The following is a 12416-nucleotide window of genomic DNA, read 5'->3' as shown; positions in this document are numbered from 1 at the left end:
GGGGTGACGGGAACGCTGTCCTGTTGACCAAGCCTCTTAGACAAACAGGGGTTGGCAAGGTGCAGTGAGCTTCATGTGAGGACAGAATTTCGGGGGAGCTTTGGGTTTAGAGACCCAGTTACTTAAAGTGACGTTTATAAAACAATTGTCGTTCTATAATTATCTTTTAATTTTTATTCCTAAAACAGAACAAAGATGTTATTTCATAAACATAATTTCTAACTATGTTGATAAGCAAAACAATTTATTTAGTTTGCTCTGTGAGTTTGAGCCTATTTGTAATTGAGATTTAATACACTGAGTCCTCACTTAGTGTCATCCGTAATTTCTGCGACATTAAGCAAAATAATGTATAACAAAACAACGTTGAATGGAACAATATTGTTTGAGGACCTGCTGTACTATTATTGGCTATAGTTATAAAGGACGGCAATGGGACAGCTAAAAGAATAAGCAAATTAATAAAAGTTTAGAAAGAAGTAATGATATACTTATGAACTTTCTTATATAGTTGATAAATAACCCACTTTAATATGTGTAGTTCCAAAATCAACAGATTGCTACCATTCACAGTTTTGAAAAACACATAACTAGAGAAGGAATGGGAAGTCTCCAGAAACTCTTTTTAGAGACTTTTTAGTTACAGAAAGTTACATGCTTAGAAACTCTTTTGAGTTATACAGTGCAATATAATACAGTAACTTTGGTTCTAAAATTAGCATGTATGATGAAAATTCCTTAGGACGATGAAACATTGGAAAGCATTGTGTGATCTATTCTGAAGTATTTCATAGTTAATTTTTTCTTCATCATTAAAAGGATCGCTGTTTTGTTGGTTTATAAATATATATATATATATATGTATATATCTTTATAAGCAAATTTGGCAGAGTGTTAAGAATGGTGAGTACAGGTAAAAAGTATATATCCGTTGTACAGTTCTTTCATAGGAAAAGAATGTCTGCCTTTAAACACTAACTGTGCTCATTGTGGTGAAAAGTCTGCAAAATGAAAATTGAGGCCCAGTACGAGGAGCAGATCCCCGTTCCCACCTTCTTCTCTAGGGCATCTCTTTGTTGAAGGGCGAGGGCAGGCAGAATGGTCCTGAGTGTTGAAAGCTTCATGCTTTTTCCAGTCGTGCACTGCAGTCCAGACAAGCAAGTTATGGAAAGGAATGCTTCTAAGTCCTAAGAAACTCTAGGAAGTTTTATAAAAAATTTTGACTCAAGTGGAGGACATGAGTAGAATTATAATGAGACATGATTGAATGAATAGAGATGCCTGTCCAAGATAATAAAATTAGAAAAAATTGATACCCTAAGCAATTAAAGGGGTAGGAGGAATCTTTGGGGGAGTGATAGACATATACTACCTCTTGATCGTGGTGTTAGCTATACAACTATTTAACAAGATTCATCAACTGTATACTTATAAACGGTGAGAATTATTGTATGTAAATTATACCTTAATAAAGATGATTATAAATATAAACAAATCCTAAGCAAGTAAGCATTGTAATGTCTAAGTGAAGCACAACTATTTAAGGAATACTTAAAAAGAAATTACCTCACTTGTAATTTTGTATTAAAGAACAAAATAATTATTTGAATATGTTTAAGTAGGTGAGACCTTGTGATGTTTGCTAGTATGTGAAGCCACAGTTCAGTATGAACATGCTCGCTGAGGAGGGAGAAGCTAAGAGAACTGTGTTTTGATGTGTGGGGGTTTTTTTTACAGCTGTGACAGCTAAATCCTAACGCTGCTTTCTTTCTTCTTTAGCCCTGGCATGAGACCGGATGTCAGCTCTCCTCCTGCATCCAGCTCAGCAGCATCGGGACCACCTCCCAAACTCTGCCTTGTGTGCTCTGACGAAGCGTCAGGGTGTCACTATGGGGTCTTGACCTGTGGGAGCTGCAAAGTCTTCTTCAAAAGAGCAGTGGAAGGTAGTGTGTGTTTTGAAGAGTTTTTATTTTTCCTCTACTTGGTTCTTATTTCTCAGAGTGGATTTTGAAATTTCTGTTATAGGCAAAGCTCATTAAGGCTTTGTAAAGAGGGAGGGGGAATGGCTCCTAGGTCTCTAGGGGGAAAGAGACATTTTAAAAAGCAACATAAAACAGAACTAGAATAAAATAGAAAAGTATAAACTGAAGGGAGGGTGCTTGGTCAGAGAACAGAAAGTAACTTTAAGAAAGTGGTATCAGCCCTAGCTGGTTTGGCTCAGTGGATAGAGTGTCAAACTGCGGATTGTAGGGTCCCAGGTTCAATTCCGGTCAAGGGCACATGCCCGGGTTGCGGGCTTGATTCCCAGCTGGGGGCCTGCAGGAGGCAGCCAGTCAGTGATTCTCTCTCATCATTGATGTTTCTATCTCTCTCCCTCTCCCTTCCTCTCTGAAATCAATAAAAAATATATATATATTTTGTAAAAGTAGTATCATGTGAAACAATGGGGTTGGATTTGGGCAGCAACAATACTCATTGTATTAGGTCGTGGGCTTTAATTCCCATCAATTAGTTGTTTTTAAAGTCACCAGCTATTTCAGTCTGGCAAAAATGAGTGACAGTGAGAAAGAGGGGAGGGGGAGGGAGAGGTTGGAGGGAAAGGTATTTTGCTTTTGGGCCTGGGCACTGTGCTGAGTGGTATAAAATACAACGTAAGACCTGCCCCCTGCTGTCTGGGTTGTCACAGTCTACTGGCAGTGAAAGGTGAGTAAACAAGGCACAGAGATTACAATACAGAGGAGCAAGTGATAAAGTGCCGAGGAGGTCAGAAAAGATCTTGATTTCACTGTACAAACATGACATTAACATAAACTTTACCTTTGTGATAGACTCAGCTTGCTGACAAGGACAATAGCATCAATTCTTTAAAGGAGGAGAAATTCCTTCTATAGCAAATTATTATTAGAAGTCACTGAATCCTCCTGTGAAAAATGCAATTCAGTCATCTGTAACACAGTTTGAAGACTGTGGCCTGAGTAGATTACCTAAAGATTACTCTGGTTTATTAAATTTTTTTAATTTAAATTCTTTATTGTTTAAAGTATTACATACGTCTCCATTCCCCCCCCCCCCCCCCGCGCGCTCTCACACCCCAGCACATGCCCTCACCCCCCCTACTGTCTGTGTCCATTGGTTATGCTCATATGCATGCAGTCCTTTGGTTGATCTCTTACCCTCCCACACACACACACCCTCCCCTGCCTCTCCTCTGAGGGTTGACGGTCTGTTCAATGCTTCTCTGACTCTGGCTCTATTTTTGTTCATCAGTTTATGTTGTTCATTATATTCCATAAGTGAGTAAGATCATGTGATATTTATCTTCCTCTGACTGGCTTATTTCACTTAGCATAATGCTCTCCAGGTCCATCCATGCTGTTCAAATGGTAAGAGTTACTTCTTTTTTATAGCAGCGTAGTATTCCATTGTGTAGATGTACCACCATTTCTTAATCCACTTATCTGCTGATGGACACTTAGGCTGTTTCCAAATCTTAGCTATGGTAAATTGTGCTGCTATGAACATAGGGGTGCATGTATCATTTCTGATTGGAATTTTGATTTCTTGGGATATATTCCTAGAAGTGGGATCACTGGGTCAAATGGGAGTTCCATTTTTAGTTTTTTGAGGAAATTCCATACTGTTTTCCACAGTGGCTGCACCAGACTGCATTCCCACCAGCAGTGCACGAGGGTTTCTTTTTCTCCACATCCTCGCCAACACTTGTCGTTTGTTGATTTGTTGATGATTGCCATTCTGACAGGTGTGAGATGGAACCTCATTGTTGTTCTGATTTGCATCTCTCAGATGATTAGTGACTTTAAGCATGTTTTCATATGTCTCTTGGCCTTCTGTATGTCCTCTTTCGAAAAGTGTCTATTTAGGTCTTTGCCCATTTTTTGATTGGATTATTTATCTTCCTTTTGTTAAGTTGTATAAGTTCCCTGTAAATTTTGTAGATTAAACCCTTATCGGAGATAACATTGGCAAATATGTTCTCCCATGCAGTAGACTCTCTTGTTGTTTTGTTGTGGTTCTATTAATTTTTAAAGAAATAATATTTTATTCATTCACATTATGAGAAGGATTATTTGGCTAGAGTTGTGTTTGCATCCTTAGGAATTAGATGAGTCAGTTTCTTTTCTTTGGACTACTTTTTAATACATTAGCCAACTATAGAATTGCTCGTTACCCCACTTAGAGCACAGGGGTGCAGGGTTTGACCAGTTCAGTAACTCCCAGCTGTTGAGTACACTTGTGAGTAAAGTCCACCCCTGCTTAGAGCAGTGCCTCTAACAAAGTAGATCTTATTTACAGCAAACCCAAGAGAAGGAAGCTTCTTCTTGTCCTCACTTTACTTTACTCATCACTTTCTTACCTGATGAGTAACCTCCATGATATAAATGCAGTGATAACAGTAATACAGTATTGCTGTGCATAAATAATATCGACAGGTTGATTTCTGAAAGTGAAATTTAGAATTAGACATTGGAGCCTTGAAAAAAATAAGGTATTTAAAAAAATAGTTTTCTTTCTCCATTTTAACTAAATTATTCTTTAAAACAGGGCTGCAGCCCTAACCGGTTTGGCTCAGTGGATAGAGCATCGGCCTGCGGACTGAAGGGTCCCAGGTTTGATTCCGGTCAAGGGCATGTACCTTGGTTGCGGGCACATCCCCAGTGGGGGTGTGCAGGAGGCAGCTGATCGATGTTTCTAACTCTCTATCCCTCTCCCTTCCTCTCTGTAAAAAATCAATAAAATATATTTAAAAACAACAACAACAAAAAACTACTGGTCTGGATGAAATCCTTAGCCTGGGCCCACCAGCAAGCCAGGAGCCACTCTGCCTCCTAGAGAAGAGTGCAGGCTTCCTGGGGCCAACCACTGAAGCTTCCAGAAGCATGTGGTGATTCTCCAGGTGTGCCCCCTTTTAAAAAAAAACAAACCAAAAAACAGGGCTGCAAATTCAAATGCCCACAGGGACCAAGTATGTCATTCTGGCAAAATATAATACAACTGGGAGAAGGTGGGCAGTTATTGCCATTAGAATGTAGGAGCATGCCCTATGTAAAAGCATTCAAATGCAATTTAAAAAGAAAAGAAAGAGCTAAATATACTTCTCAAGTAAAATACCAAGCTATTTGCTCTTTGGTCTTAATCCCTGCTTTAGAATTAAATTCTTATACTTGTTTTTAGGTAAAATTTAATATTAGCTCTACTATTTCAAATATTTATCACTTAAGTATTTCAGTTAAATGTGATGTCTAGGTTGCATGATTAATAGTGAAAAGCTTAAATGTGGACTGTTAAGTAAATCCTTTCCTTGGATTTTAATGTTCTCCAAGGCCCCTTTCAGCTCTACAATTCTGTAGTCCTTTGACAACCTCTCTAGACATGATGAAAATGTTTTAAGGCCCAGATACATTTTTGGAGCACTTTTTAAAAACTCTGAAGATGTAGCTTGTACGATGTGCATTATACTTAGTACTTCATTTCTAACACCTGCTACACATGATGAGTTTTACCCTAAATTGGCATATTATAGTAACTGCCCAAACACTTAATTGTTTTTAGGAAATTTGCAGAATTTGCCCAAAGTTTTACTTATTCTCCATAAAAACTAGATCAAGAATAGATATTTTGAACTTCTTTATTTGATATTCTGGGTCTCTCCTTTCTGCATACATGGGTAGCTCCATTTCTTTTTTGTATACTAGTTTAGTGATCTGTTTTCCCCCTAAGTCGCATTTTTTTATGTTCCCTTTGCACAATAGTACATCTCATCTTTGTTGGTGGGTCATTATGAAGATAGGCATCAGCTACCTTTAATTTACCATGCATGAAGTCCTTGTTTTATATATGTCATACCACCTAATTGACAGCTGTGAACTTTTAGATGCTGTTGGATTCATAGTTGATGGACTAGGAAACTGAGGCTCAGAGAGTTTAGCTTGCAGAACTCAGATTGTCACCTGTCTGTTCATCATCTACCTAGATTCTGAAAGTTATTACAAGGGCATTGTTTCATAGCTGTCATTTATTGAGCCCTTACAGTGTGCTAGGCACTATTGGAAGAACCTTGCAGAAGCCAGCCAGGTAAGTTGATAATTTTCAGAAAAGTTAATAAACATTACTGAGATCACACAGCTAGAAAGTAGGGCTGCAATTCAGATCAGGGTTTCCCGACACCTTAGCAGTACACTTTCCACTGTACACACTGCTTTTGAGAGCAGGTAAGAGAAGCTCAAGCTGACAGTTCACATTGAAAATTTGGCTACTTCAAACAGAGTATACAAACTGCGGAAAACCTAGGATATACCCTTTGTGTGGTACCTGTGTCCCATAGCACTTTCAGGGTCTTGTTCATGTCTGTGCATCCCGGTCCTACTTACTAACATTGTTCTTAGATCATTCTGTTTTAAAACTTCAAGTATTTTTTTTAAAAAAGAACACACAACTTTACTATTCCTCCTGTATTATCTATTGTACAACAGATTACCTCCACAATGAATAGAAGGCATTTACTGTGTCATGCCCTTCCCGCGAGTCAGAGATTTGGGAGCAGCTCTGAGCCAGGTGGTTCTGGGGCAGTTGTGAGGCTACATCACACTGTTGATGGAGCTGCTGTCCTCTGAAGGCTCCTGCCACCCATTAGCGTTGTTTTTGGCAGCAGCTTCAGTTCCCCACTGTGTGGCTCCTCCAGCCTGCTGTCAGTTGGCTTCCCCCAAATCAAACGATCCACAGAGAGACTAACCAACATGGAACCAATGTCTTTACAGCTTAATCTCAGATGTGACATGCTGTCACTTTTGCCATGTTTTTATTGGTTACACAGACCAGCCCTGGCCTAGTATGGGAAGGGACTGCACAGAGACCATTGGGGGCCATCGTGGAGGCTGGCTACCACACCTGCCACAAATAGAAACTAGAGTCACTTGCCAAAAATAGGTTTTAACCACCCACAAAAATATGATGCAAACAAAATGTTAAGAAATTTCAGCTGGCTTGAAGGCTTTTCTCCTGATGTCTACTCTCTATTGTATTTATTAGTTAGAATGGGAATTTACCAAGTGGTACAAGACAGGGACTCCATACTAAGACATCCCTTTGTCTTATCAAAGGGATTGGCAAGGACTGACGTTAGTGGTTCATGTCCAGGCCTTATAAAAGAGTGACCACTCCTTATTTTCTAAATTAGACACAGACTTGCCCAATTTCATATTACTAACCAGATAAGACTAATTTTAACTTAAATACACAATGCCCACGGATCCTCTAGCTCAGATTCTTGCATGTGCTTAAGACATACCTGGGATAAAGAAATCATTATTAGCATCCTATGCACATTTTGATATTTTGGTTGGATACAAATAGAGCATTCGAATTTTTTCTGTTTTTAGCAATGAGTAATTTTTTCAACTGCCTTTTCCAGTAACTGCAGGACAGTGATTTGGCGATATTCTTATGGAGCCAAAATTCTTTATATTATAACTGCTTCAACAATGGATACATCTCTTGTTCCTACTTTTGCTGTAATAGAGGATAGAATTACTGGGTAGAATTATTGGCTTGACACACTTTATGTTCAAGTAAAGCAGCTAGGAAACGTCCACAGCGTGGACAGGACTGAAGTAGCTGGCAGACATTTGGCCTTGGAGAGCAGTTCTGGAGCAGGGCTGTTAGTCAGCTCTTGTGGCCTATGCCTCACAAAGAGTTGAACTGGACACAGTTAACCATCTACCCAAAACTAATGCTTAAAGAGCACTGTGACTTATCCTATTAGGAAGAAGTAAACACAGTTTATTTTCAGGCAAGTCTTAGGTTGTCCTATGCATAAAGGATCTTTCCCTAAAAATCAGAACTAGGTATAGTCAACCTAGTGAATTGAATTTTTCTCTTCTCTTTGAGTATGATTTATTTTTGAGAAGAGAAATGGCTTGCACTCTTGTGAAGACCACCCCCTCTAGTGTAAAGTACATGGACTCTTAGTTGTCTCATGTATTTATTTAGATACTAGAGGCCCAGTGCACAAATTCATGCACGGGTGGGGTTCCCTCAGCTGGCCGACAATTGGGGCCGTCTTGCCCAGTCCCTATTGGGACTGGCCAGCCAGGGGTAGGGACCATGGGAGGTTGGCTGTGGGGGTGCACTGACCACTAGGGGGCAGGTCCTGCATTGAACATCTGCCTCCTGGTGATCAGTGCACATCATAGTGACCAGTTGACCGGTCGTTCGGTTGTAACAGTCGCTTGGGCTTTTATATATATAGATGCTCATCTTGTGGAGGAGGATCCTTGGTTCTTGCCAGGCCAGCAGATCCTCAGATAGTTTCCTTCACCAACCAGGTTCAAAGAAAATTACAAGATTATGCGTATGGGGTGGGGGCACTTTCAGTCTTTTCCTTTGAAATTTTCCGTGAAAACTTTCACCAGGTGAAAACTGTACTTCTGCCTCTAACACATTATTTAATAACTGGGCACCACAAGATTTTAGACAGTAGTGGTCTTTAATACTTGGGGCGGGGGGGGGGGGGCGGTTAATGGTGAATTCAAACATTCTTATATTCTAAAAGCATGTGAAATAAGTCTCTGTAGGATCTGCAGTAGTTTTGTTTGTCAAGTCTGTGTTCACCTAACTAGTTGATGGCAACCTTAACCTTTAAGATTAACTGTTTACCTATAGCTTCCTTTAATATTGGGAGGGGGAGCACATTTTATTTGCATGTGGTAGAATAATGTTACATGAAAGTCATTTCCCTTTGGGACTCAGTATTTTAAAACCAGTTTCCTTTTTCTTTATTCCTCCTTAGCATTAGGTCAGAAGTCATAATAAAATAGTGAGTACAGACATCTCCTGTAACTGTTAAAACAAGAAACTGTTTAAAGCACAATTTATCAAGAAAGAGTTGCCCTTGGTGGGCATTTGTGGGGTATTGCTCTGCTTCTTGATCTGAGAGCTGCTCACATGGCGGTGTCCCGTTTGTGAGACGTTCACTCTTCTCTCTGTATGCTGCCATGCAGTGTTTAATACACTATTCTGAGTATGTTGACTAGAATAAAAAAAGACATTTTTAGTTGATCTTTGCAGCGACAATGGAGGCAGGTCCACTCTCCCTTCCTCAGTCAGTGCCTCTGCTCCTTGGCTCCGCTCTGCCTAAAACAGAAACAGACAGAATCATTCCAGAAAGCATCTCCTTTGAGACCTGTGAAATTTTAACAGTGCCTTTATTTTCCCTATAGGACAGCACAATTACCTTTGTGCTGGAAGAAATGATTGTATCATTGATAAAATTCGAAGAAAAAACTGCCCTGCCTGCCGCTATCGAAAATGTCTTCAAGCTGGAATGAACCTGGAAGGTAAGGTCAGACCTGAACGGAACTCTCTCTGTATCATATGAAAATTTATTTTACTTTTTAAAATATAAGTAAAGGTTGCAATAATTTAGTTATTATGGTATATATGTGCTTGACTGGCACAATTTTATATTATTCAATAAAAGTAGGAATTTCTAAATGAATATTTCATTATTGCTTAAGTTTATTCACCAGCTCTTATTACTGAAGTCAGTATAGCCAGACTATGTACTGAAAAAGGAAATTGTATAATAATGAGAATTACAAAACTTGAGACATTACTTTTGTAGATCTGCAGGGGGAAAACTCAAAGTGGCCTTGGATGGGTTTGGTTTGTTGTTTTGCAAGGAAAGAAGAAACCTGAAACTAGGTATAAGTTTGATTTTCAGATTCCTGTTTATGTAACAAGTTATATAATTAACATTGATGTCATCGTTTAAAAATGTTCCTCTGGAAAGTTAGGAATTCTGCTTTGACTGAAATTGCAAGTTCGATGAAGGTGGTGATGGTGATCTAACAGCCCATGTGCTTCTATTTGTTGTGATAGCAGCATTTCATTCAGCAGTGCTCCCCAAGAAGGCAGGCACAAGACAATGAATCAGTGCCTGTATTCTAGCAATTACCTGTCTAGTTAGGTTCTAGAGTCAAATCACAAAACAGGGTGGCTCACTGCAAACGTAATAGTGTCACCTAATTCCGTCCTGGAAGAAGCAACATTGAATTTTAGGTCTAAAAAAGCTGAGTAGGAGTTAGGTGAAAATAATGGCAGAGGACATGATCAGATTTGTATTTTAGAAAAGCCAATCTTATAAAGAGTGATCCATTAAACAAGACATGGTGATATTAGAGGGAGGATGGAAGCCACGTGGTTCTTTTGATAGGAGACTGTTAGAGCTTTCTAGCACGTACTGTGTACGTGTTTTTAAATACAAAGATTTATAGATGTGACTACATAGTTCCAGTTTGTCATTTAATAATATAACTATTAGCACATACCATGCAGTTGATAATTTGTAGAAAAACCGAAACGCTTTTAAATATCGAAGTTCATAGAGTTTTTGCATAGGTGTGGTTTTAGTAAAAAAGCTTCATTTTTGTGTTCAATTATTCCAGTGTATATAAAACCTTTATTTGGAGTAAGTGCCAGAAGTGTCTAGCAGACCATAATAGTCTAGCAGACCATAATACTTAAGAACAATATAATCTTTATAAATATTCTTTTGTTCACTGGAGAGTTTCCCCTAAGCCAGGAAATGTCATGATAACCCCAGAGTAACTTCGCAGAAGCCACTGGCTCACTCAGAGCCCAATTCTCTCCATAAAAGTAACTTGGTGCTGCTGCCCCTACCAAAGAATTCTCAAGGTATATTTTAAGGCAGCCTTCTTCCTGGCCTGAAGTGCCTAGAGTTTGAAAACAGATAAAGGTTTTTAATGGTGATCCCAAATGTTCTGTACTTCATTTTAAGGTATATTGTGATCTTTCCAAAATACAGCTTTATTTTTAGTGTAGAGAGTCAAGTGGAATTTAAAGGCAAGGAGGCTTATGACATTATTAGATTTCATATCTAATATCTTAAAGCTAACTTTTAAACTAAGATGTCTCTACTTTTATTAACAAGGAAGTGGAGCTATCCCGGACTCGAGAATACTTCTGTAGAGATCACATATTGAACGTTAATCTACCATAGGCTCCAAGGAGTCAGAAACTTCATATACAGGAAAAATCTTATTAACTAAATTGCTTTAAAATAGTAAGTTCTTAAAGTATTCAATTAAGAACTCCTTGCGAAAGTTCTGTGGAAACATCCTAGTGCCCTTCCTTGCTCTAGTCAGTACCCCGCCATTGGATGTGCTCTTTGAGCTTTATTCAGAGGCATCAGTCCTCATTTAGGACTGTAGGTGAATAGTAAGAAATTAAACTAATTATGTGCTGAGTCACAGAAGGTTTTTTAAAATTTAACCTCCCAGCTTGTCATGTCCTTTCCTTTGGGTTCTGATGTGGAGTGTGAACACACAGTCTCGGCGTTTTACAGTTAGAGCTCATCGAGGGTGTCCAGTCCGATTTCAGTAGGTTGATTTGGGTCGTGCTCGTTCTTTCACTTTGTCAACCAAGTGCGTGCCATGGTTTTGAGATCTGGGCTTCATTGAGATATTTTGATTGTTTAGAGGGTTTCCTTATGTCCTGTTTAAAACGTTATCACTCCTCTGTAGACTTGCACTGTCTGAATTCAAAATATGCTAAGGCCAGTTGAGGTACTGACATTCTTATCCTAGCATGTAATGCGTGCCAGGAACTGTTCTAAGCATTTTACACATTTCACCAGACTGAATTCTCCTCTACCCTACAAGGTAGGTGCTAATATTCTCCTCATTTTATAGAGGAAACTTAAGGCACCGATGCCTGACATTCAGCCACGGTGCTTTCAGATTTGTGCGCTTTACCGCTGCACCACACCGTGTCTCCAGTATAGTGTGGGAACATAAATGAAAGTTGGCATGATCCTGTTTTGAAATGTTGACTAAAAATTCTGAAGTTTCTCAGGGCCACACTCAACACAGAGCAAGTAAGAAGTGGGACTATTCTACTCAGTGGAAATGGCAGGACATTTTCTCTAACACCAGACATAGGGATAATAGTTCCTGCCACAAAATCTATCTTCAACAAACTGTCTTTTATGTGTAAAGTTGATTAGCACTTTTCCATTAGCAAAATGTGTTTGCATCTCTGATAACTGAGACAGGTACATTTCCCTATTCATATAAATGACAGTCCTTACCCTTCCCTGGAGCTCTGCGTACTTTCTCTTCAAGAATCCTATAATTCTGTGCTCACTTCAGCAGCACATATGCTAAAAAATAATAATGTAATTCTTATTTGTCACTAAACAACAAAGGGTAAGACTTCATTTACTCAGAAATCTACAGAATCCATGCTGTCATTTGATTACACTGTTCCAAACTAAGTCAAAATTACAAGAGAGCTTTAGTTACTTTACATATAATATGAAAATGGATGCTTTAGGATTATAGTCATCAATAGAAATCTCTTATAAAAGGAAAATTACC

At 38.9% G+C, this 12416-nt stretch overlaps 1 protein-coding gene across 3 annotated transcripts in view; it reads left to right on the top strand.

Annotated features, from left to right (window-relative positions):
• NR3C1 (nuclear receptor subfamily 3 group C member 1) overlaps window positions 1-12416 on the top strand; it is a 102036-nt gene that overhangs the window by 69919 nt on the left and 19701 nt on the right. For all 3 annotated transcript variants that reach the window (XM_081091776.1, XM_081091775.1, XM_081091777.1), the window contains exons 3-4: window positions 1780-1943; window positions 9237-9353. In XM_081091776.1, coding sequence (XP_080947902.1) covers window positions 1780-1943; window positions 9237-9353 — 281 coding nt within the window. The remainder of the gene's footprint in view (window positions 1-1779; window positions 1944-9236; window positions 9354-12416) is intronic.

The sequence above is a fragment of the Myotis nattereri genome (genome assembly GCF_964212035.1).
Source record: "Myotis nattereri genome assembly, chromosome: 5".
Lineage (NCBI taxonomy): Eukaryota > Metazoa > Chordata > Mammalia > Chiroptera > Vespertilionidae > Myotis > Myotis nattereri.
The sequence above is the reverse complement of the archived record's forward strand: the minus strand, read 5'-3'. Positions and strand labels throughout refer to the sequence as shown.